Raw genomic sequence first — 26,534 nt, 5'->3', positions numbered from 1 at the left:
GGTTAAACTCTTATCTCTGCTATGATTCCTAAAGGCAAAGTTAATAATTTTCTTCTTTGTATTCTTTTTTTTTTTTAAGTAAGCTCCATGCCCCACACGGAGCCCAATGTGGTGCTTCAACTTAAAACTGTAAGATCAAGACCCGAGCTGGGAGCAAGACTGAGTCACCCAGGCACCCCTCTTCTCTGTATTCTAATGGCAATTTCTACATAACTTTTGTTAAAGCACTGACAATGCTGTATCTGTAAATTATTTAGGTGTCTGATATTCCCACAGACTGACAGCAGTAGACTACATCTTACGTATTTTTTGCATCCCCAGCAGCTAAAACAGTGCTACCAAATGAAAGACACTAGTGGATTAATTTTTTAATAAATTTCCACATGACCAAATCATAATTATTCTTCAAAGCTAACTTCAAATTGTGTTTGCACAAGAGCTTCCAAGATTTTCTTAGTTGGAAGTAATTTTTCCTTGTTGATATTATTATGTTGTGTTACAATTAATTATACCCATGCAATCTCTACCTAAATCAGAAGCTAAAAGCCGGACAGACCTAAGATTCATTTTTGTAATCTACCAAAACAATACCAAATTCCTTAGTGCTTAGTTTCATCACAGTCTTCAATTTATCAGTTATAGTTGAATTTAGGTCTCTTAAAGAGTAAACCTGAAACTTTTTGAGTCACTCACGGCTACAATGAACATCAACCAAGTAACTGTCTTCAAGTTCATGATAATGCAAGGCATTTATCCTTACATCTTTGTTCTTCTCCAACTGTCTTATTTTAGCCCAGAATGTTTAGATATGGACCTAAATATGGTTGATTCCATGTCCTTTTTAAGATAATTTTGTAACAGCTACATTCATTGCCACTATTAAAAAGATAGTTCCCTATTAGGTCAAATTTCACTGCTGTGTTTTCAGTGGTTGAACTCTCCAGATAAATGGGATATGTTTTCATTAAGAGTAATAAACAAATGCATAAAGTGGACAATTACAGAAAAAGAAAACACTGGTAATAATCTGAAGATAAATTACAAAATGAAGAATCATCCTTTCAAGGAATATCTATTCAACTAAGTATTTCTTAAAGTTGAACCCTAAAACTCTTAGTGTCTACAGGTCAAGATTCCTCTACAATTCATGTAACACATCACCATACAGAAGTCTTTTTTAAAGGAGAGACAGTCCTGTCTGAAGAACAGAAATTAGGACATCACTGAATTATTGGAAAGAGAGTGTGGAGAGGGATTATAAATCAATTACAAAAAAATTTTAAAGGGAAATTAAGAAGTACAGTTAGTAAATGAAACTCAGTTGAAAATCCACAGCTCAAAAAAAGAATGTGAAAACTTATGTTCATAATATGCTCTTTACTTCAGTGGTCTACTTCAAACCATTTCAGGATAAAAATTTGAAGTGTTTAAAACTGAAAGGTCTCCAAACTATTATCACGTGCATAAGTGAATTCAAAACTTGTTTCTTGCAAGTGCCTCAGGAACTGCTGTGAGAAGAAAAGGAGGCAGGACAACCATCTCTGTACTAACTAGAACCCTTTAATTTAGCTAGAAGTTTCCTTTTACTGGCTTTATATATTAGACTCCTGAATGATTTTGCTTGAAGGGTTCCACTACTAAAAATATAAATCTAAAATCACTGATTTAGGGGCACCTGGGTGGCTCAAGTCAGTTAAGCATCTGCCTTCAGCTCAGGTCATGATCCCAGAGTCCCAGGATGGAGCACACCATCAGGTGGCCCCGCTCAGCAGGGAGTCTGCTTCTCCCTCTGACCTTCCCTCCCCTAGTGTTCTCTCCCATTCTCTCAAAAAAAAAAAAAAAAAAAAAAAAAAAATTTTTAAATCAAATAACTGATTTAGATCATAAAGATTAATGGGTTATTCATCATATTTGAAAAAGCTGTGAAACTGTACCAGCTACTTTGTACCCATTAATTGGGAGGACAAAAATGGTAGTAGCATGTTAAATCTGGGAATTAGGAGGCTAATCCTACACTAGACCAGTCATTTCACTTCTCTGGACCCTTAAGCTCTTAATTTCTAAAATAAGGAGTCTGTATTCAAAGGTGGCAGGCCTACAAAACATGATTTTTTGGAATGCAGTCATATGGTTATTATGATACATGTTACTGCTATGACAAATGTACAATGTTTTAAAAAAATGAGTAAAGAAGGGCACCTAGGTGGCTCAGATCATTAAGTGTCTGCCTTTGGCTCAGGTCATGATCTCAGGGGCCTGGGATCAAGCCCTTCATCAGACCCCCTGCTCAGCGGGGAGTCTGTCTCAGCCACAGGGCTGCACTGCCCCTGCCCCTGCATGCTCACGCGCTCTCTCTCTCTTAAATGAATGAAATCTTAAAAAAAAAAGAAAAAAAAAAAAGAAAAAGAAAATGAGTAACAAAAAGTAAAGTGAACAGCTTTTCAAAGATAAGTGAAGATCACATCAATAAACAATACCAAGAAACTTTCTACATGTTCTGCAGATTTCTATTCTAGGAATGCCAGGATTCTTTCAGATTATTCAAAGATGCTAACCTCAACAAATTCAAAGTGCAGCACAAACCTTTTTAAGAAACAGGAAGAATTAGGAAGATTGAACTCTTAACCTCACTTGTTAAAATTTTCTTTCTTAATTATTTACACAATGTATAAGGTAGAGAGTTTTCAAAATTCTTAAACCCAAATTCTGTTCCCTTAATGACATTAAGACTGTTACCACTCAGAGTAATTTAACTCTTTGTGGTTCTAAGAGGTTCTCTATGTTATGCAAATAACATTCTTCCTGTTATGCAAGTCCAGACAAATTTATGTAGTTTCCCAATAATCATAATCAAGGAGTTTTTGCTATCTGGAGGACATACAAACATTATAACGAGGCAATCAAAGGTTCCACCAGGATAAGGGAGAAAGTCACATTTCCCACACGTTGTGAACTTTACATTAGACTCAAAATCACAGAAACCTGAAAATCCTATTAGATTACAAAAGGTTAAAACAAAGTTTTTCATTAAATATGAAATAATGTAATATTTCATAAATGAAATAATTTAATGAAATAAAAATTTTAAGCTAGGTGGTTACGTTTTCCAAAATGATAATCTAAAATGATTATATATTAGAAAGTACTAGTTACAAATTTTCATTTTTTTGGTCAAAGTGTATAGTTTTGACTTACCCCTCCCAGATCCTGAATGTCCTTTTGGAGTTTTTCAGATACGGTGACAGAAGGTAAGTCAATGTAAAATATTTTTCCCCAGAGTGGCTTATATTTGTATTTTTCTGGTTTGTTATCAGTTTTCATAGATTTCATAGATCTGTTTTTTTCATTTTTGACTTGGATTCCACCTGTTGTTTAAAAAAAGTAGAACCAGATCATGATTGATGTGGACAGAAAATTTCTCTTTTAAAAATACTTTTTATACAGTCATCATATCATAGAGGGGAAAAAAAATCTTTATAATACCACCAATTAAACACTCAATAGCATTTTACTCTATTTCTTTGTAGTATCACTTAGGATAAAACCAGAACACCAATATTTGTTTTAACAGATCCCATACTGTAAAATAATCATTGTTCACAGCCTATAGTTGAAGCTGCAGGAAATATTCACGCATTTGTTCATGTTTTTATGTATTACAGTAGAACTATCTAAAACCTTTTGAAAGACTTTCCTCCTTGGATGTAAACTCCAAGAGGTATTTACTCAAGAAATATTTATGGGACATCTGCCATTCTGTTTAACACTTACCAACACACACACAAAAAAAACCCTGTTACACATGATAATCTAGTCCTCAAAAGGTTCTAAGGCTTAGTTTCCTGTAGTTTGTCTGCACATTAATGACTAAATGATCCGTCTGAAGAGCCAGAGCACCATTCACTTCATTATTTCCCTTGAAAACAGACCTGAGACCTAAACAAGTGCTTTAAAAATTAACTTTCGGAACACAATCTGTTCTTAAGCTGAAAATCCCTATATACGTACGACATACATATTAAAAAGACATATTAAAAAGAAAAAAAAATTCGGAAGCTGTAGTCTTTTACCATACAAAGTAATCGACAATGGAAATTTGTCTTCGTTTCTATTATGTTGAAAACAGACATCTTCTACGTGTGCATTTGAAGGACAATCTCTTAACTTTATGAGCGTAGAAAAATAAACTTAAGAATACGACCAGAAGCCCCCCCGCCACCACGGAAGTGAACCAGGAACCCAAAAGCCGCGCGCGCCCCTGCTTTCCAACCGGAGGACGCAGCCGCCGCAGCCTCCAAGGGCCTGAGCCGAGTCGCAGCATCTGTCCCAGGCCCGGCCAGCTCCCGGGGCCGCACATTGTTTTCCACTTTCACCGCCCAAGCACCACCGGCAATGGGGGGCCGCGGCTGGAGCGCCAACGGCGCGAGGGGCCCGGTTGGGATCCCTTCCCCGCCGGAGGCACAGCCCCGGACGGAACCTTCTTCCGGCCACCGAGAAGGACGCACAAGCCAGAAAAGAAAAGGAACAGGGACCTGGGGTCGGGGGAGGACTCTAAAACAGCCCACGGTGGAACCACGAGGATCGGATTAAAGGGACTGCAGCGGAGGAGGGGCTTCATACCCTGGAAATGTCCTTTGCTGTGGATCCTCATGGCTCCGGAGTTCATGGCAGCCGCCCGGCACCTACATGCTGGGTTCGGGAGAGCGACGCGCCGGGCGGCCGCGAACACACAGCTCGTCGGGGCCGCCCGGGCCGCCGGCCGCCGCTCGCCTCCCGCAGACCACCACACCCACGCAACCGCGCTGCCGCGTCTACCGTCCGGGTTTCCGGGGCGCGTCGGACCCCAAGGCGCCGAGGAGGAAGAGGCCAGGCACGACCGAGAGGGCTGCGGCGGTTGAAGATTTGAAAACGCGTCACGCGGCCGCGGCGCCCAGACGCGCGCCCCGCCCCCTCTCGCGCCGCGCGCCGCGCCCCGCCTCACGCTCGCCCCCACGTGCCCGCCTCCGCGCGCCGCGCGCCCCGCCCCCACGGGCCGGATCTCCGCCCGCCCGCCCCTCCCCCACGGCGCTTTCCCCTAGGCCTTGCCCCAGCCCTTCGCCCCTTCGCGGGTGGCTCGGGCTTCCTCGGCTCGGCTGGAGAGTCCTTGCGACTCCTTGTGACCTAACGTAGTGAATGCAGTTAGCCCCGGGGGCCAGCCCGGCCCGCCGCCGCCCGGGTCGTTCCCGCCCCCTCGGGTTGCCGGGACCGCGCGCCCTCCGGCTGCCTCCTTCACCAGGTACGCTTCTGGGCCAAGGGTCGGCGGTCCCGGCGGCTGAAGGCGAGGCGGCTGCGGCCGAGCCGGGGCAGCCTCCGGCCGGGCGGGCCTGCTCAGAGCTCCCGCAGGGGGGAGCGAGGCTTTCCTGCAGTCACCGCGGAGCTTGCGGCGGGAGACGGGCCGCTGAGGGACTCCCAGGGCGGCCGCGGGCGGGGGTCGTCGGCCGGTCGGCGCCTCCCAGCCTAGAACGAGTTCAGGGCGCCTGGGGCCATCGGTACCTCGTCGTGTGCTGCTCCTTTGACTCCTGCGAGCACAGACCTGCTTTCGTTTTATCGTGAAGTTTATTTCAACAATAATAGAAAGTGAAATTTGAGATCTCAGGTCTTAAGGTTTGGGGTCTGGACCCACCATTTAGCAGCAGCGTCTAACTCTGGTTAAATTACCTAATCCCACGGAGTCCCAGCTTTTTCACTTGTAAAATGGTGATACTGATGGGATTATATTAAGGATTACGTTGAAATACTTTGTAAAGTACATTTTTGTTTTTTAAGTGGAGGGGGAGAAAAAGCTCCACAAAGTTGTTTTGGGTTTGTTTCTGCTTATAAACTTGTGAAAGACGAAGAGGATTGGGTTTTGTACTATTTTGCATTCATTAACTTTCGGACATAATAATCACTCATTGTTTAATGGTGATTTAATTAACTGATTTTTTTTTTAAGAGAGGGAGGAGGAAGAAGGGCAGAGGGTGAGAGAGAATGTTAAGCAGGGGGCAGCCCCGGTGGCAGCGCAGCGGTTTAGCGCCGCCTGCAGCCCGGGGCGTGACCCTGGGGACCCTGGATGGAGTCCCGGGTTGGACTCTGCATGGAGCCTGCTCCTCCCTCTGCCTGTGTCTCTGCCTCTCATTCTCTCTGTGTCTCTATAAATAAATAAATAAAATCTTTAAAAAAAAAAAAAAAAAGGAATGTTAAGCAGGCTCTAGGCCCTGCATGGAGGGGTGTGTGTGTGTGTCCCGTTTGTGTCGTTCTCCCCCCCCCCCCCATGGGCTGAGATCGTGACCTGAGGAAAAATCGAGTCATCAGCTTTACCAACTGAGCCAACCAGATCCCCTTAATGGTTGATTTTTAAACTCATAGAGGTCAGAGAAGTTAGTGCCGATATTAACAAGTATGTACTTTAAAACATAGACAAGGATGTATTGTTATAACCCTTAACCGAAATGCGGAACACAAAGAGGTAGGTGGTCCAGGTTTGCTAAGGGAAATGAGAGTTTAGTTGTGAATGGCTTTAAGTTGAAGGACCTAGGGAGAGAAGCGTGGGACTATCATTTATAAGGCAGTTGGTAATACTTGTCTGTAACTCAGGAGAGGTGGGGGGACGGTAAAGAGAGGAAAAAGATTGATTTGAGAGGCATACAGCCCCTCACCCATGGGGGGATGCTTAAGAGGTTATCAGATCTTGATAAGCAGGAGGAGGTGTATTTTTTTTTTTTTAGGGATTTTATTTATTTATTCATGAGAGACACACAGGCAGAGACACAGGCAGAGGGAGAAATAGGCTCCCTGCAGGGAGCCTGATGTGGGACTCCATCAGGGTCTCCAGGATCACATCCCCGGCTGAAGGCGGCGCTAAACCACTGGGCCACCAGGGCTGCCCGAGGAGGTGTAGTTTGAACAAAACATTAATCATTAGATGATCTATCTGGAGAAAACAACCTATTTTCAAAATGTAAACTCCCAAAAAAGTACAAGATTTTTTGTTCGTAAAAAGTTTTAAGATTGAGAAGCGCAAATGGGGAATGTAGGTAAGTCCTGGGAGGAAATAAAATTGCCCATGACAGCATGTGAAATAAGAAAAGCAGTGATAAGCAGACGATGATGAAGAAATAGAAATATGGAGAAGAGGCTTTAGAGTTAGGAAGAGAACTGGGAACAAAACGTATCATCAGAAGTCACAGAATTACAAATGTTGGGATCCTGCAGGCATTGCTGTCTGGCTTTGGGTAGTTTTGAATCTCCATTTTAATCTGTAAAAAGGAGGTAATTAATATTTCTCAGATAGGTGGATGAAATGAAGCATTCCTGAAAGCTTAATTAGCACACAGAGCGAGAGCCTAGTGAGTGCTATCCTTCTGGTGACCTCTACACTAGCTCCTCCATCTTCAAGAGTTCAAAGGCCAAGACATGAAAAATAGGCTTTTGATTCTGGTATTTAAGATACCATTGGTTTCCTGGGTGGCTCTGGGTGTAGCATCTGCCTTCTGGTCATGATCTCAGGGTTCTGGGCTCGAGCCCCAATTCTGGCTCCCTGATCAGGTGGGAGTCAGCTTCCCTCCTACCCCACCATCATGTAGGAATGTGTGCAATCTTGCTTTCTCTTTATTGAATACATAAAATCTTAAAAAAAAAAAAAAAAAAAAGATGTCATTGATTTCTTTATTGAAAATTTCAAGGCAGCCTGGGTGGCTCAGCGGTTTAGCGCCACCTTCAGCCCAGGGGATCCTGGGGACCCGGGATCGAATACCGCTTTGGGCTCCCTGCATGGAGCCTGCTTCTCCCTCTGCCTGTGTCTCTGCCTCTCTCTGTGTATTCTCTGAATAAATAAAAAAAGAAAAAAGAAAGAAAAGAAAAAATTTCAGTAGATGACTAAAGTGTAAGGACTAGAGGACTAGATAAGAATAAGGGTCTTGAAGGGGAGGAGACAAGTTGAACATAATCCTGAAAAAAATCAGTCAATATAGGGAATTATATTGATAGGAAGGAAGATAGGGTCTTTGGAAGGTTTAGGGGATATGGGAAAGATTTAAACGTATTTCTGTTGAACAAAAAATGAAAGCTCATTTTCCAGTGAAAGCTGAGTTAACTTTCTTATTTACTATAATGAGGAAACTAACATTGTTGTACCCTATGCTTTTAGACACACCCTTGACTGCCTTATAGGTGATAATACCAAGCTATGAATAAGAAAGTCTGTTTTACTGGTCAGTATTAATGATTTTCTAATCTGTAACTCAAGGTTAATTTAAAAAAATACTACTGGAACTCAAATCTTTTAGTATAGTAGCTACAGGAAAGACTTAGTCATATATCTATGGCCTGTATGCATAGAAACCCCCTTACCTGTCCTGTCAATAATTAGGACCATTAGTAAGTTTATCAAGTTTGCGTTAAAGTATATCTTAAAGTATGCTTTAGGTGAAGGATATACATTCAGGAAGAACTGAATGGGGGAGAGGGCAGGGTTATTTATGGTGAGAAGTTTAAAAAGTTCTTTTAAACAAAGTTGGAAAACATTGAGCAGAATTATGGTTTAGTTAAGTGAACATTTGGCTGTCAATTAGGATAAATGAATTTCATTCAGTACTGGCTCTATTTCTTTTTTTTTTTTTTTAATTTTTTTTTTTTATTTGTTTAGGATAGTCAGAGAGAGAGAGAGAGGCAGAGACACAGGCAGAGGGAGAAGCAGGCTCCATGCACCGGGAGCCCGACGTGGGATTCGATCCCAGGTCTCCAGGATCGCGCCCTGGGCCAAAGGCAGGCGCAAAACCGCTGCGCCACCCAGGGATCCCCACTGGCTCTATTTCTAAGAAGTTTTATTACCTTGGGCAATTTCACCTCTTCTAGTACATTGTAAATGAAGACCGTATCTGCTCAGTCTACCACATATCTTTTTGTGATTATCAAATGAGGCCTAATCTCCTTTTTCAGACCACCTCATACATATGTCCAAATTTAAATGTTTTATTTTACAGCCTAGATAAATGAATGGATTTGTTCATTCTTGTGTAATCCTCATCACTTTCCTATTATCTTTTGCTTAAGCTTCTCTACCTATTCCTTTTCCCTGTTCATAGCAAGCCTAACTTAGATTGAGCCTGTATCTCCTGCTCATTTGAAGCCTTCCATAAAATTCCTATTTGATTCATATGCTAACTATTGATATATTATCTTCTGAAATATGTTCTCTTGCTATTTTTAAAATTTAGTTTTCGTATTTTATAGTCTCAATACCCTGGTGAGTTGGAGGACAGAAGGTTTTTGAAGGTTAAGTTGTTCATTTTGTAGGCTAAGCATATGAAAAGATAGCTGTGGCACTGAAGTGCCTGTGTCAGGTGATGGTAAGCTCAGAAACCCTGGAGAATTCAGTGTTTCAAAGTCTTGAACATAACCTCAATGAAGGGTAAAAAATGGAGAATAAGCAAGACAGGAAGATTCAGAATTTGAAAGTGGATTCCCTGAGATGATCTAATTCAGAGGCCACTGTGGCATCTGTAGGAACTGTTAAAGATAATGAGCTGGTTCAGAGGTGATATATCATGTTCCGAACTAGACTAAATTACTTAAGGTTAGTAAAGAATACGTATATACTATTTGGCCATGACTATAAAATAATCTACCTACTTGTCCCACTTTTCTTCTGCATTGATTGAGCACCTACCATGTGCTATGCTCAGTGAGATTGGTTTACATAAGATCCCAATAAAGTCTCATTATGTAAATTTTAAAATTTTCTAATACAGTAGTCCCTACTTATCCTAGGTTTCAGTTTCCTCTGTCAACCATGGTCCAGAAGCAGATGATTTTCCTTCTGACCTATTGTCAGAAGGTCAACAGTAGCCTAACTACTTCATTTACCTCACTTTACCTGATCATGCAGACATTTTATCATCTCAGATTATTATAAGGAGGGCAAGTACAGTACAGTAAGATATTTTGAGATCTATTGTCCAATAGACCACATTCACATAACTTTTATTACAGTATATAATTATAATTGTGTTTTTAGTTATGTTAATTTCTCTATGTGACTAGCTTATAAATTAAACTATCATAGGTGTGTGTGTATAGGAAAAAACATGTTGAGTTTGTTACTATTTGGGGTTTCAGGTATCTACAGGGGCTCATGGAATAATATATCCCTTGGCAGATGAGGGAGTGCTACTGTACTCTTACGGGTCTACATACAGTAAAATGGACCCATTTTAAGTGTTCATATTGAATTCTAATAAGTATGTATATCCCATGTAATTACTACCACAATCAAAATATGGAACATTTCTGTCTTCTTAGAAGGTTATTTCATTCTTCATTTCAATTTTCCATCCCATCAGAGGTAACTACTTTTTTGCTATAGTTTGATTTATATCTGATACAGTTTTTCCTGTATTTCAGCTTAATATAAGTGAAATCATATAATTTATATGTTGTAGCTCTGAATTATTTTGCATAACACAAACCTTTTATGATTCATCCACGTTGCCATATACATCAGTAGTTCATTCTTTTTTATTGCTGGGTAGTATCCCATGGTGTGAATACACTGTACTTGTTGATTTAGATTTCGGTGGTTTCTTGTATTTGGCTCTTATGAATAATGCTGGTATGAACATTTATATACAGCTCCTTTTGTGGGCCTTTATTTTTCCTAGAATTGTTGGACCATATATTTACTGAATGTTCAACACCATAGAAATTACTTAAATTTTTAACCCTCCCCTCCAGCAACATATATAAGTCCCATTTGCATCCTGGTCACTTTTCATTTTTTTTGTAGAATCTGTGTCTAGTTTTGGTATCAGGGTAATAAGGGCCTCATAGAATTTATTTGGAAGCTTCCTTTCCTCTTCTGTTTTTGGAATAGTTTGAGGACAGTAGGTATTAAGTATTCTTAAAATGTTTGGTAGACTTCACCTGTGAATACATCTGATTCTGGACTTTTGTTTGTTGGAAGTTGTTTGATTACTGATTCCATTTTATTACTAGTAGTTGATTTGTTCAGATTTTCTATTTTTCATTCAATTTTAGAAAATTGTATATTCTAGGAGCTTATCCATTTCTTATACATTGTCTAAATTACAAGCATATAATTTTTCATAGTATTCTCTTAGAATTTTTTTGTATCTCTGTGTGTCAGTTGTTGCTGGTCTTTTATTTATCATTTTCTGTTCCCTCTTTTTTTATGATTTGGGCTAAAAGCCTATCAATTTTGTTTATATTTTCAAAGAACCAGCCCTTGATCTCGATTTTTTTTTTCTAGTTTCTATTTCATTTATTTGTGCTTTGATCTTACATATATCCTTTCTTTTCTTCTTGGACTTTGTTCTTATTCTCCTAGTTTCTTTAGGTGTAAGGTTAGATTATTTTTTAATATTTTTCTTGAGGTAGGCCCCTGTCATTATAAATTTACTTCTTAAAACTGCTTTTGCTGTGTCCCAGATATTTTGGACCATTATATTTTTATTTGTCTATAGACGTATTTTTTTAATTTCCTCTGATTTCTTGGTGTCCATTGGCCATTTAATAGTGTTTTGTTTAGCCTCCATGTGTTTTTCTTTTCTTGTGATTGATTTCTAGTTTCATACTGTTGTAGTTGGAAAAGATGCATGATATTTCAGTCTTCTTAACTTATTAAGACTTATTTTGTGGCCCTAATGTGATCTATCCTGGAGAATTTTCCACGTGCACTTAAAAAGACTGTGTATTCTGCTTTTGGATGTAATGTTCTATATGTATCTGTTAGGTCTATCTGGTATAATGTATTGTTCAAAGACACTCTTTCCTTATTGATTTTCTGTTTGGATGATCTACCCATTGATGTAAAGGGTGTTAAAGTCTGTCTTAATGTTTGCTTTGTACATTTAGGTGCTGCAAGGTTAGGTTTGTGGATATTTACAGTTGTTATACCTTCTTGTTTGAATTTGCTCCTTCATCATTATTTAAATCCCTCATCTCTTATTACAGTCTTTGTTTTAACATCTGTTTTGTCTGGGTGCCTGTGTGGCTTAGTCGGCTAAGCATCTGCCTTCAGCTCAGGTCCTGATCCCAGGGTCCTGGGATCCAGCCCCACTTCGGGTTCCCTGCTTAGTGAGGAGCCTGCTTCTCTTTTCCCTGCTGTAGCTCCCCCTGCTTGTGTTCACTCTTTCTCTTTCTGTCAAATAAGTAAAATCTTTAAAAATAAATAAATAAAATTGTTTTGTTTAAGTTTTTACACCCCAGCTTTTTTCTTTTTCTTTTTTGCTATCATTTGAGTATGATATCTTTTTCCATCCTTCCACTTCATTCTTTTTGTGTCCTTAGGTCTAAAGTTAGCCTCTTGTAGTTGGCATATAGATGGGTCTTGGTTTTTTTTTTTTTAATCCATTCTGCCACCCTATTTCTTTTGATTGGAGCATTTATATTTAAAGTATTGATAAATGTGTACTTATTGCCATTTTGTTCATTGTTTTCTGGTTGTTTTTGTAATTCTCTGTTACTTTTTTTTCCTTCTTGCTCTCTTTCCCTGTGATGACTTTCTGTAGTGTTTTCCTTGGCTTTTCTTTATTATTTTTTGTGTATCTGTTGTAGATTTTTGGCTTGTGGTTATCATGAGATTCATGTATAGGCTCTAAAACATACAGCAATCTATATTAAATTGAGGGTCATTTAAGTTCAAATACATTCTAAAAGAACTTTTTTACTCTTTCCCATGTTTTATGTATATGTTGTCATATTTTACATCTAATTTTTTTTTTCCTTTAAGTATTGCCTATTCCACTTAAAGAAGTTCCTTTAACGTTTCTCGTAAGACTGGTCTAGGTGATGACGTCATTTAACTTTCATTGATCTGGGCAACTATCTCTCCCTCAATTCTGAATGATAACCTTTCTAAATTGAATATTCTTGGTGGCAGGTATTTTCCTTTCAGCTCTTAATATATCATGCCACTCCCTTCTGCATGCAAAATACCTTTTTTTTGTTTTAAGATTTTATTGATTTATTAGAGAGAGCGTGAGCGGCAGGGGCGCAGAGGGAGAAGCAGACTCCTTACTGAGCAGGAATCCTGATGCAAAACTTAATCCCAGAACCCAGAGATCGTGACCTGAGCTGAAGGTAGACACTTAACCGACTCAGCCACCCAGGAACCCTTGACCTGGAAAATTTCTGCTGATAATCAGCAGATAGCCTTATGGGGTTTCCCTGATATATGTCTTATTTTTTTTTTTTTTTTTTTGCCCTCTCTCTTGCTGATTTTAAAATTCTCTATCTTTAACCTTTGTCATTTTAATAATTATGTGTCCTATTGTGAGTCTCCTTAGGTTCATTTTGTTTGGAACTCTATGCTTCCTGATCCTGGATATATGCTTCCTTTCCTCAGGGAAATTTCAGCTGTTATTTCTTCAAATAAATTTCCACTTCTTTCTCTTTCTCTTCTTTCTGGGAGCCCGATAATGTGAACATTTGTTTGCCTATATTGTCTAGATATAGATCCCTTAATCTATCCTCATTTTTTTCTTAATTCTATTTTTCTGATGCTGAGCTTGGGAGCTTTCCATTATCCTGTGTTCCAGGTTGCATACCTGTTCTTCTGCATCCACAAACCCACTGTTGATTTCCCTGTAGTATATTTTTCATTTCAATTACTGTATTTTTAAACTCTGATTGGATTTTTTTTTATGTTTTCTATCTTTTGGTTGAAGTTCTCAGTTCTTTTCAGTCTGGTTAGCATCTTCATGATCATTGCTTTATGATATTTATCTGGCATATTGCCTATATCTGTTCCTTTTTATGTTTTTTTTTTCTTATTCCTTACTTGGAGCATCTTCTGTCTCTTCATTTGCTTGACTTTGCTGGGCTTGTTTCTCTGAATTAGTGAAATGACTACTTTTACACTTGAAGGAATGGCCTTGTGAATGGTCATACCCTGTGTGAACTGTGCGTGCCTGGTTTCTTTGAGTGGCTGGAGCTGTGTCTGGCATGTGCTGGGGGTTTTGGAGTACTCTATGTTGGGCTGCCCTGGTAGGATGACCAGAGCTGAAGTGGGTATGGGCCAGGGTCATCTCAGGACTCTCCATAAAGAGGCACTCTGTCAGGATAGCCAAAGCTGAAGTGGGTATAAGGTGGGGTGTCTTGTTGCTCTCCATGCAGAGGGCACCCTAGTGGGATGGCTGAAGCTGAGGAAGGGAACACACTTCAGGGGTTCCTGGAGTGTTTTATATAGCAAATAAATTTGAGTCTGGGGCACAAGCTGGGGTGTCCTTGGGCACTCTGAATAGTGAGCATTCTGGCAGGATAGCTGTAGCTCAAGTGGGCTTGAGCTGGGGTGGTCTCTGGACTCTCCGCCCAGAAGGTGCCCTGGGGGGACAGCTAAAGCTGAAGTGAGTGCAAGCCTGGGTGTCCAAGGTTGCTCAGTGCAGAATGTGCCCTGGCAGGGTGATTGGAGCCAAGACCAGCATGGACTGGGGTGTCCTGGGGCACTCCATGCAGGTACTGTTTTCCAGGGTGAAACATGGCATGAGTCAGGAGGTTTCAGAGTGCTCTGTGCCAGGGGTGAAACGGTGCAGGAGCTATATGGTGTAGGCCTGGGATGCTTTGGAGTGCTTTATATCTGTGTCATCGTGGCAGGACAGTCAGAGCTGTAGTGAGCACCAGGGTGATTGGAGCTGAAACAGGCATGAGTCAGGAGGTTTCAAAGTGCTCTGTGCCAGGGGTGAAATGGTGCAGGAGCTATATGGTGTAGGCCTGGGATGCTCTGGAGTGCTTTATATCTGTGTCATCGTGGCAGGACAGTCAGAGCTGTAGTGAGCACCCACCAAGGATCTTTTGGTGTATACTGTACTGGGGCTATCTTGGTGGGACTATTAGGTCTGGTGTGGGCTGGGGCCTGGGGCTCACTGAAACTGTAAGGTAGCTGTGGAACCCAGACCTTGCTATCCATGTTATCAGTGTGGAGGTGAACATAAACTGTGGTGCTCACCAGCCCACCAACTCAGAGAGAATTCCACTAGCTCGCTTGCTGTTTGGTGGAATTTTGGATTGCATCTTTTATATTTTAGTTACTCTTTTAAACCTGGGCTTTTTTTTCCCCCCTGTGTCCCAGGGCATGCAGAGCTAGCTACAGCAGAGCTCACTGAGGTGGCAGGCCAGCTATGGTGCCTAGAACTGTGCTCCAGTCTGCATTATCAAGAGGAGAGGCAATGAGTGAACTTAAACTGTGGCACTCACCAGCCCCTCCAACCTGAAGGGAAGTCCAGCAGCTTCCCCACTAGTGGAATTCTAAGGCTGGATCTTTTTTTTAAAGATTATTTATTTATTTATTCATGAGAAACAGAGAGAGAGAGGTAGAGACACAGGCAGAGGGAGAAGCAAGCTCCACGCAGGGAGCCCGACGTGGGACTCAACCCCCGGTCTCCAGGATCAGGCCCTGGGCTGAAGGCGGCGCTAAACCACTGAGCCATCCGGGCTGCCCTAAGGCTGGATCTCTTAAACCGAGACATTTTTTTTCTATGCCCCAAGACAGACAAACTGTTCAAGGTTCCTCAGTACTATCCCTTCCGTTTTAGAAGGTCTAAAGTCTACTCCAGTAGGGACAGTAAAGTCTACTCCAAACTAAAAGGTACTTTGAGACCAGAAAACAAAGCAGATGAATTTGTACAGTTTAGACAGTGTTTTATTGAGGGTTAATTTACTGACACGGGAGGATTAGCTGGAAAATGATCCATAGCAACTGCAAAGTTTTTCTCTGCAAAGTTGGCCTTAGTCCACAGATTTTATAGAATACGTGGATGTGCAGAAGGGCATTGTAATGAGATTAAAGGGTTCACGTGCACCTCAAAGGGTTTGTGTGCACGTAATTGACAGTTAACCTTTAATTAGATTGTGGCACCACCTGTGTGTCAAGAATGGGAAGGACTATGTTATCCTTAAGGCCAAAACAAGCCTTCCCCTATCCTGGCCTTAGGGGACATTTCCAAGGTATGTAGACTAGTCTCCAAGGGCCTGGAACACATAGCCCAAGAAGGATCATTGAGTGAAATGAATAAGGTGAAGGGCCAAAGATGGAATCAGTATTGTCAACATTCCTACTTTTCCGCTGTACTTCTCTGCGTTCCTTCATTATCTTCTCTTCATTTCTCTTGCTGTCCTCTATGTGGTCTCTCTCTAGCCTTTCTTTATATATATTTTTTGTGCAGAAGCTGTTCAGCCCTCAGTTCTTTAGGAGGAATTACTCTATAAGTAGATGTAGATTTAGGGTGTCCATGGAAGAGATGAATTGGGAGTCTTTATACGTCACCATCTTGGACCAGGACTCCACCTCTTCTAGCACATTTCGGTGGTTGAGGGAGGGGTGTTTTTGCTGGTGGTTTCTGAGGTGATTACAATTAGTATTTTAACTTATAACATTCCGGTTTGGATTAATACCAGTTTAATTTTAGTAGTATAGAAAAATTTGCTCTTATATAGCTCCATTCCTTCTTTGTGCCTTTGTAGTTATACAAACTACATCTTTATATATTTGTATGCTCATCAACAGAGATTTCCTTTACTGCTTTATCCATTTTCTTTTATATTTATCCTTGTTACCTTTGCCAGTACTTTTGTTTCTTTATGAACTCCAGTTATTCCATGCTTGCGGATTGGAGAAATTAATACCTTTATGTTAATATTTTATGTTAATCTATTAAAATGTTTGTACTATCCAAAGCAGTCTACAGATTCAATGCAATCTCTACCAAAATACCAATAGTGTTTTAACAGAACTAAAACAAATTATAAAATTTGTGTGGAATCACAAAATCAAAGCAATCTTGAGAAAGAACAAACCTGGAGATGTCACAGTCTTAGATTTTAAAGTATAGTATAAAGTTATAGTAATCAAAAGAGTATAGCAATGCAGTGAAACAAGATAGATCACATTGATCACTCCAACAGCCCAAAAATAAACCTACACTTAATTAACATAGTCAATCTGTAACAAGAGGTAAGTATGTACAATCAGGGAATGACACTCTTTTCAGAAAATGGTTTTGGGAAAAATAGACAGGTACATACAAAAGAATAAAGCTGGACCTCTTCTTATACCATGTACAAAGATCAATTCAAAATGGATTAAAGACCTAACTGTAAGACTTGGAACCATAAAACTTAACAACGGCAACATAGTAAACTTTTGGATAATGGTCTTAGCAATATTTTTTTCTGGATCATTCTTCTCAAGCAAGGGAAAGAGCAAAAATAAACAAGGCTACATGAAACTAAAATCCTTTTGTGGAACAAAGGAAACCATCAACAGTACAAGAAGGAACCTAGTGAATGGTGGAAGATATTTGCAATTGATTTTTCCCATACGAGGTTAATATCCAAAATCTACAAATACTTACACATCAACATCAAAAAAAAAAAAAATAGACAATCCCATGTAGAGGGTCAGAAGACCCAAAAACACGTTTTTCCAAAGAAGATTCATGGATGGCAAACGGACACATGAAAAGGTGCTTATTGTTACTACTTAAAGTTTTGAATTGCATTTCCCTGATAGAGAACACTTTACACCAGTCAGAATGGCCAGTATCAAAAAGACAAAAAGAAGTGTTGATGAGATTGTGGAGAAAAGGAAACCCTCATATACCATTGATGAGAACATAAATTGGTGCAGCCACTGTGGAAAACATTATGGAGGTTTTTCAAAAAATTAAAAATAGAAATCTCATGATCCAGTAATTCCACTTGGTGTATTTACCCAAAGAAAAGAAAGACACTAATTTGAAAAGAGATATGCACCCCTGTGTTTATTGTAGTGTTACAATAGCTAAGATATGGAAACAACCTAAATTTCCATCAATAGATGAATAGATAGGGACGATATGGTATATATTTACATTGGACTGTTACTCAGCGGTTAAAAAAAATCCAAAATCTTATCATTTATGATAACGTGATTTGATCTATAAGGCATTATGCTAAATGAAATAAGTCAGAGAATGTCAGATACTATATTTCACATATTTGTGGGATCCAAAAAAGCAAAACAAATGAAGACATGGTAAAGAAAATCCAAAACTCATATATACAGACAACAAATCGGTGGTTGCCAGATGTGAGGGGAAGTGGGGGACTGAGCAAAATAGGTGAATGGGGTTAAGAGGTACAAACTTTTAGTTCTAAAATAAGGCAAGATGAAAAGTACAGCACAGAGAATATAGTCAATAACATTTTAATGACTTCATATGGTGACAGATTATAACTACACTTAATAGTAGTGAACATTTTGTAGTGTATGTAATTGTCCAATTACCATGTTGTACAATTGAAATTAATATATCTATGTCAACTGTATTTCAATTTGAAATGTTTAAAAAATAAAATTTAAAATGTGATACATGTGTATATAGAATGGAATATTATCCAGCCATGAGAAAGAAGGAAATCCTTCTTTCTATATACATGTGTATATAGAATGGAATATTATCCAGCCATGAGAAAGAAGGAAATCCTGCCATTTAGGAAGATGTGCTTGGACCTTGAGGTTATTATACTAAGTGAAATAAGACAGAGAAATACTGCATGGTATCACATGGGGAAAAAAAAGAGTCTTGTAAAAAAAAGCCTCAGAGCAGACATCAGTAATCCTAATGTGGATTCAAATGGTCCTCAAAAGAAAGCAGGGGTAGCCATCCTGATATCAGATAAACTAAAATTTACCCCGAAGACTGTAGTGAGAGATGAAGAGGGATACTATATCATACTTAAAGGACCTATCCAACAAGAGGACTTAAGAATCCTCAATATATATGCCCCAAATGTGGGAGCTGCCAAATATATCAATCAATTAATAACCAAAGTTAAGACATACTTAGATAATAATACACTTATACTTGGTGACTTCAATCTAGCACTTTCTACACTCGATAGGTCTTCTAAACACAACATCTCCAAGGAAACGAGAGCTTTAAATGATACACTGGACCAGATGGATTTCACAGATATCTACAGAACTTTACATCCAAACTCAACTGAATACACATTCTTGTCAAGTGCACATGGAACTTTCTCCAGAATAGACCACATACTGGGTCACAAATTGGGTCTGAACCGATACCAAAAGATTGGGATCGTCCCCTGCGTATTCTCAGACCATAATGCCTTGAAATTAGAACTAAATCACAACAAGAAGTTTGGAAGGACTTCAAACACGTGGAGGTTAAGGACCATCCTGCTTAAAGATGAAAGGGTCAACCAGGAAATTAAGGAAGAATTAAAAAGATTCATGGAAACTAATGAGAATGAAGATACAACCGTTCAAAATCTTTGGGATGCAGCAAAAGCAGTCCTGAGAAGGAAGTACATCGCAATACAAGCATGCATTCAAAAACTGGAAAGAACTCATACAAAAGCTAACCTTACACCTAAAGGAGCTAGAGAAAAAACAGCAAATAGATCCTACATCCAGCAGAAAAAGAGAGTTAATAAAGATTTGAGCAGAACTCTATGAAATCGAGACCAGAAGAACTGTGGAACAGATCAACAAAACCAGGAGTTGGTTCTTTGAAAGAATTAATAAGATAAACCATTAGCCAGCCTTATTAAAAAGAAGAGAGAGAAGACTCAAATTAATAAAATCATGAATGAGAAAGGAGAGATCACTACCAACACCAAGGAAATACAAATGATTTTAATAATCCTAATGTGGAATCTTAGATTTTTTTTTTTTTAATTCAGGAATGGAATAAGGATACTCATTTTCAATACTCTGTAACACTGTGTTGGAGATCCTGGCCTTTATAATAAGAAAACTAAATTTGTAACATAATGAGTATGATGGACAGAAATTAAACTATTTTGCAGAAAAAACTTGAGTCTATAAATGAGAAATTAGAAGTAATGGCTTTTCTTTAGTAAGGATGGCTGAGTATAAGGTAAATGTACAAAATTACTTCCATATATTAACAGCAGAGACAATATATAATTAAAAGGAAAATACTATTTACATTGGTATTAGAAACTACCAGATATCTAGGGTTGGATTGGTCACAGGTATGCCACAAAGATAACTATATGACAAATTTTAAAATTTCTCACAATATTAAGGGAGACCTGAATGAAGGAATAGACTATATTCATATATATTTTCTCCAGGTTTATCTATAGAGTCAATGTAATTCCAACTAAAACCATAAAGAGATTTTTTTTTAAAGATTTTATTTATTCATGATAGAGAGAGAGAGAGAGGCAGAGACACAGGCAGAGGGAGAAGCTGGCTCCATGCCAGGAGCCTGATGTGGGACTCGATCTCAGGACTCCAGGATCATGCCCTGGGCCAAAGGCAGGCACCAAACCGCTGAGCCACCCAGGGATCCCAGAGATTTTTTTAAGAAGATGATTCTTAAACTTACGTAAAGGACCTGAGGGCCAAGAGCAACCATGACACTTCTGAAGAACAGGTAGGGTGGACCTAACCCTAACTTATATAAGGGCTTACTGTGACTCCATAGTAGTAAAGTGTGATAGGGTTTAAAGATGGATAGACAAATTGATCAGTAGAATAGAATAGAGAGTCTAGAAACAGTTCCACAAGGAAATAGAATTTAGGTATATAACAAAGTAGTGTATCAAGTTAGAGGAGAAAAGAGAGATTATTTAATAATTGGAGCTTTTTTGCGGGGGGGGTGCCTGAGTGGCTCAGTTAGTTACGTATCTGCCTTGGGCTCAGATCATGATCTCAAGGTCCTGGGATCGAGCCCCATATTGGGCTCCATGCCTAGCAGGGGAGTCTGCTTCTCCTTCCCCCCACTCATGCTCACTTTCTCTTTCAAATAAATAAAATCTTCTAAAAATGGACTGTAAAGTACTTATTTTCACATGGGAAAAGATGAAATTGGCTTCCTATTACACATGCTATTTTAAAAATTCTGCATAAACTAAGGATTTAAAATTTGTCAGTGGCAGAACTTTAATATACATGGGGAGAATATGTAGGCAGATATCTTTCGGACTTTTGAGTAAGGAAAGATTGCTTAAAGAAGAATCAAAAAGGTGTTGTCTATAAAGGGAAAGATAAAACTTCACTACGTTAACAATAAGAATTTTGACACTTCTCTTACACTACACACAAAAATCAACAGCAAGTGGATTAATGACTTGAATGTAAGACCATAAAGTATAAAAATCCTGCATGAAAACATAAGGAAAAGCTTCATAACATTGATCTTGGCAGTGATTTCATGTACATGACACCAAAAGCTCTGACAGGGAAAGCAAAAGGCAACTTTGACTACATCAAACTAAAAATCTTCTAGACAGCTACAGACATAATCAACAGAGTGAAAAGACAGTCTGTGGAATGGGAGCAAATATTTACAAACCATACATCTGATATGAAATTACTATCCAAAATAGATAAGGAACTCCTACAACTCAGTAAGAAATAATAACTGGATTTAAAAATGGGTAAAGGACTTGAATAGACAGCTTTCCAAAGAAAACATACAAATGGCCAACAGGAATATGAAGAGACACTGAACATCACTAATGAAATCAAAGTCACAAGATATCACTTCAAACTTTTTATGATAGCCAGTATTAAAAAGAAAAGCAGAAAATAACAAGTGCTAATGGAGATGCAAAAAATCTGAAGCCTGTGCATTGCTGGTAAAATGGTATAGCTGCTATGGAAAATGGTGTCAGTTCCTCAAAAAATTTAAAATAGAACAACTGTATGATTTAGCAATCCCTCTTCTGGATATTTAGCTAAAATTATTGAAACCAGAATCTCAAGATATTGGAACTCCTATGTTCATTGCATTAGGCACAGTTCAAGAGGTAGAAACAATCTAATTTTTTTGCCCATCAATAGAGGATAATGAAAATATGTATTTATGTACATCTATGTGTATATATATATAAATGGGTATTATTGAGCATATTTAAATTTTTAAAAAGATTTTATATTCATTAGAGTGCACAAGTCGGGGGGAGGGGCAAAGAGGGATGGAGAAGTAGACCTCCCTGTCCAGCAGGGAGCCAACTCAGGGCTCTATTCTAGGACCTTGAGATCATGACCTGAGCCAAAAGTAGATGTTTAACTAAGCCATCTAGGCGCCCTTAGCCTTTTTAAAAAAGATTTTATTTTAGAGAGAAAGAGAGAGGAATGATGAGCAGGGGGAGGAAGAAGGAGAGACTCTCAAACAAGACTTCACACAGTGTGGAGCCGGATGCTGGGCTTGATGCCACGAGCCTGGGATCATGACCTGAGCCAAAAGCAAGAGTCAGACACTTAAGCCATTGAGCCACCCAGCTGCCCCTATTTAGCCTTTTATTTTTTATTTTATTATTATTTTTTAAAGATTTTATTTATTCATGAGTAACAGAGAGAAAGAGAGGCAGAGACACAGGCAGAGGGAGAAGCAGGCTCCATGCAGGGAGCCCGATGTGGGACTCGATCCCGAGTCCGCAGGATCACACCCTGGGCTGCAGGTGGCGCTAAACGGCTGTGCCACCAGGGTGCCCCCCTATTTAGCCTTTTAAATGATGGAAATCCTCTCATATGATATAACATGTTTTGACTTTTAGAGCATTATGCTGGGTAAAAGATGCCAGTCACAGAAGCAGGAATACTGCATGTCTCCACTTATGTGAAGTAATTAAAGTAGTAAAATTCTTAGAAGGTAGAATGGTAGTTTCCAGGTGAAGAGATGTTCAACATCTTTTACTTAGCAGGGGAAGGTAAATCAAGACTATAAGATAGCATTTAACATAAATTTGACTGAAAAGATTAAGGCAAGGTATATAAATTAGTGATACTAATGTAAGTAGTAGGACAGAGAATGGGTATAAAAAAGAGAAGTCAGGGACTTGGGAAGAAAGCTGTTGATGTGGAATATTTGAAGTATCATAAGTTTATAGGATAAATTAACATTAAAATCATTTCTCCGACTAGTCTGTGTGTTCTCTGGAAAAGTTAGAATAGCTGCCACTAGAAGAGGAGAAGGATGCAAAGGAAAAAGGGAAGTAGGTTGATAGGATTGCAAGGAATTTAAAGCCCTGGAGAATACATTATAAATTCTAGACAATCCACTAAGATTATTTCCTACTTTTTCTTCATCTAACCTCAAGTTTGTGATTATATTGTTCTCCCCCCCTTACATTATTTTTCAAATAAATTGAAAGACTAATTTTACAGATCTCATTGTAAGTAGTTACATGTTATGATTTTAGGAGATTAATATATTTTTCAAAACTATTTTTATATAAAGAAGTAATAAAAAATCCAGTAACCTTGATTCTGATTTCTAAAAAGTTACATCTAAATTTCTGACTTTTCCCCCTTAACATTCTATAATAATTGCTTAAAATATATCAGTTTTTCTGGCATTAGTTTTAGGTTTGAGCATATTCAGGTGCCAACTTTGCTGGAATGGCTATCAAAATAAAGCATTGTAGGCCTTTTTAGTTTTTACTTCTGGAGAAGAGTACCTATATTCTAGCATATGTATATTATTTTTCTACTTACTGTTCATATAATCAATGTTAGAAGTATTGTCCTAGACTTGAAGATTCTACATAAGTTTCATGAACTAAAAAAATTTTGTTCAAATTTTCTCATGTATAGAAAAAATATAGAACAGTAAAATAATTATGGAGTACTTAGCACCTAAATTTAGCAGATTATTAACATTGGCATATTAATTTTTTCTGAAGTATTGTAAACTACAACTGTTATAATGTTTAGCTTCAATACTTAGAATATGAATGTCTTTTAAAAAAAGACACTTCAGTGTAACTGGTATTATAACCAGTATACCATTCTCTCACCAAACAGTTGTCTAATATCCATCCTGTGTTCATATTTCTTTATGTACTCGCAAACTGACTTTTAAAATTTTATTTATTCAAACCAGGATGTATTTGGTTGGTGACTCTCTGAAGATGTCATTATTATTATTATTATTATTATTATTATTATTCTATAATAGGTCTCCCTTCCCTGCTACCTTTTCCCCCTGCCTTAATTTCACTTGTTGAAGATCCAAGACAGTAGTTATATTACAGCTTCTCCTATTTTGTGGTATCCTTTACTATGTTACTTTACTCTCTGAATTTTCTATAAATTGGAAGTTAGATCTAATGGATTTAGATTAAAATTAAAAGGTTTTTTCCCCAAAAATACTTCATATATAACGCTAGAAACTTAATTTTGTGTCAGAAAATCTAGTTGACTCGTGATACCAAGATTGATCAGACTGTTCAGCTTCTAAAATTGTTTTTGTTGTGTTTTCCTGTTTAGTTTTTTTTTTTCTTTAAGTGGGCTCCATACCCCAGGGTGGAGCCCAACACTGGGCTTGAAGTCACGGCCCTGAGATCAAGACCTGAGCTGACATAAAAGGTTGGATGCTTAACTGACTGAGCCTCCCAGGTACCCTGAGAATTGTTTGTTTTTTAAGCAGAATAAATTTACTGGGACAATGAGATTTTTTTTTTTTTTTTTAGCACTTCCACCCTGGATCCTCTAATTATAAATGTAAGCTTATTTCCTTAGATCATTATCTAGAGACTGCCAGAAAGGTGGGTAGAATGACAAGGGGTTTCAGTTTGCTTCTGTTCCTTGCTTTCAATTCCTAGAAAAGGGAGGACATGCAGTGTACGGTTTCTTCCAGGCCCAGGGCACCTGCCTTCAGGGCTCTTTACTGTAGGCACCCAGACAAGCAGATCTGCTTCCTGCTTATTGTCCCCCTCCCCTCCCACCTTCCCATGTTTCCAAGTCAGCTTTCATGCAAGAAGAAATCCTAACAAAAAAAAAAGTCTCTTGTCAATGGTCAAGAGTTGAATTGAGGGTGGGGGAATGGATGCATCTGAAGCAAAGAATGCAGGTGCCCAGATGTGCTCCCCTTAGATGTTTCTCTGATAACGTCCCTAATCATGCCAGAGAGACAAGCCATTTGCCAAGAACTTGGCCCAAGGCTTGAGAAGACTGAAAGGGCCCTGCCCTGCCTAGCTTCCTTAGCTCACACCTCAGCTTTGCTAAGAGCAACCCTAGGCCCCAGCTGACCACATGCATGTGAGCCAGCTCGAGAACACTACAATAACTGTCAATAAAATCCAGGGTCATGGAGAGAAAGGTTGTGGCAGATGGAATTCTTCCAGCCTGGCTTGGCAATGTGCTTGAAATAGGGGAAGTGGTCCTCGATCCAAGTATAGATGCCTTTCAAAGTCATGTGCTTCCTCTCTGTGCTGTTGATGGCGAACTGTATCATAGCCATGTAAGAGTATGGCGGCCACTCAGAGAGTCCTGCCAGGATGCTGATGCTCCTGGGGGCTCCTTACCCTGACTTTGCTCCAGGTGACGATTCTCCTTTTCCTCCATCTCATTTGATGCTGCTGGAGCCCAGTCTATCCAAACTCCTCTTTCCGAGCCACTGAATGTCAGTCAAGCTGTTGTCAAGAGTGCAGCCTGCTGTCTCACTGCAAGCACAGCTTTCCCATCTCTGCCCGGGAAGGTCTCCAGGTGGTCTAGGCAGATTCATATCCCTAGCTGCCGGCTTTGATCCCAGGGTCTCGGTGACCACTTCTGTCCTCTTGGGATCATTGCTGGTTTGGGCTTGAGCCTGGGATCTTGGAGGGTGAGTGGGGGCTCCCCCACAGCTGATGAGGATGAATTTGTTGGGCCCAGTGCTGCTACTCTCTTTTCCTTTGGCAGTCAATGCTGTGATGATGCTCCGGATATTGGCATTGTTAGGGATGGCCACCGCTTGGGTGTTGGGCATGATGGTGGGGTGGTTAAGAGTCTTGATCCAAGCTGGAAACTTGCAAGAGTTGGACTCTGCCGCCTCCTTGGAGGCCTGTGCTTGACCAGGCTCTTGTTGGGCAGGGGGCCTCTTAGGTTCCTCTCCTGATGTTTCACCTGGGGCATTTTGAACAGGAAGGGGCAGCCTCCCTCCTTGGAAAGTCAGTGGCCGATGGGGGCTGGTTTTCATTATAAATCTGTGGGATCCCTGGGTGGCGCAGCGGTTTGGCACCTGCCTTTGGCCCAGGGCGCGATCCTGGAGACCCGGGATCGAATCCCACGTCAGGCTCCCGGTGCATGGAGCCTGCTTCTCCCTCTGCCTGTGTCTCTGCCTCTCTCTCTCTCTCTCTCTGTGACTATCATAAATTAAAAAAAAAAAAAAAAAATCATTATAAATCTGTGCTTTCACTTTCCGTTGAGAATCACAAGCACCGACCCTCCCAACTGCAGAAGTCCCGGCGCTGAGCTGTGGCTTCAAGGGCGGGCTCCGGGCTCCTCTGAGCTGGGGTCCGAGCCAGGAGCCCGCACGGGGACTCACGGGGACTCGTGCCAGGTGCGGGAGGGGTGGGGAATCCCCGGGGGGGGGGGGGGGCGGGGAGGGAATCCTGGGAGGGGAGGGGTCCCGAGCCAGAGGGAGGGGGGAGGGGGGAGGGGGTGGTGGGGTTGGGCCTACAATGAGAAGTTTTATAAACGAAGTTTAATAAATGTAAATTGAGCATTTGTGGAATGCTCTCCATATTCCTCAAAG

General features: G+C 39.9%; 2 protein-coding genes and 1 pseudogene across 7 annotated transcripts in view; 1 reads left to right on the top strand and 2 right to left on the bottom strand.

Moving 5' to 3' along the window:
• DBF4 (DBF4-CDC7 kinase regulatory subunit) overlaps positions 1 to 4,951 on the bottom strand; it is a 36,012-nt gene extending 31,061 nt beyond the window's left edge. Inside the window, exons 1-2 of one of the 4 annotated variants that reach the window (XM_072764174.1) lie at positions 4,621 to 4,951; positions 3,196 to 3,365 (exon numbers count right to left, since the gene is read on the bottom strand). In XM_072764174.1, coding sequence (XP_072620275.1) covers positions 3,196 to 3,365; positions 4,621 to 4,666 — 216 coding nt within the window. In that variant the 5' untranslated portion in view covers positions 4,667 to 4,951. Of the gene's footprint in view, positions 1 to 3,195; positions 3,366 to 4,270; positions 4,496 to 4,620 lie in introns of those variants that run through there. The other 3 variants (XM_072764176.1, XM_072764177.1, XM_072764178.1) reach the window with 3 other exon arrangements.
• A 42-nt stretch (positions 4,952 to 4,993) lies between these two features.
• Positions 4,994 to 26,534, top strand: part of SLC25A40 (solute carrier family 25 member 40) — a 50,841-nt gene continuing 29,300 nt past the window's right edge. For 2 of the 3 annotated variants that reach the window (XM_026018676.2, XM_072764192.1), the window contains exon 1: positions 4,994 to 5,275. The gene's annotated coding sequence lies outside the window, so the exon portion shown is untranslated. Of the gene's footprint in view, positions 5,276 to 26,206; positions 26,340 to 26,534 lie in introns of those variants that run through there. The other variant, XM_072764191.1, reaches the window with a different exon arrangement.
• Positions 25,092 to 26,010, bottom strand: LOC140599573 (forkhead box protein M1 pseudogene; annotated as a pseudogene).

This window comes from Vulpes vulpes, chromosome 7 (genome assembly GCF_048418805.1).
Source record: "Vulpes vulpes isolate BD-2025 chromosome 7, VulVul3, whole genome shotgun sequence".
In the NCBI taxonomy this organism is placed as follows: domain Eukaryota; kingdom Metazoa; phylum Chordata; class Mammalia; order Carnivora; family Canidae; genus Vulpes; species Vulpes vulpes.
The sequence above is the reverse complement of the archived record's forward strand: the minus strand, read 5'-3'. Positions and strand labels throughout refer to the sequence as shown.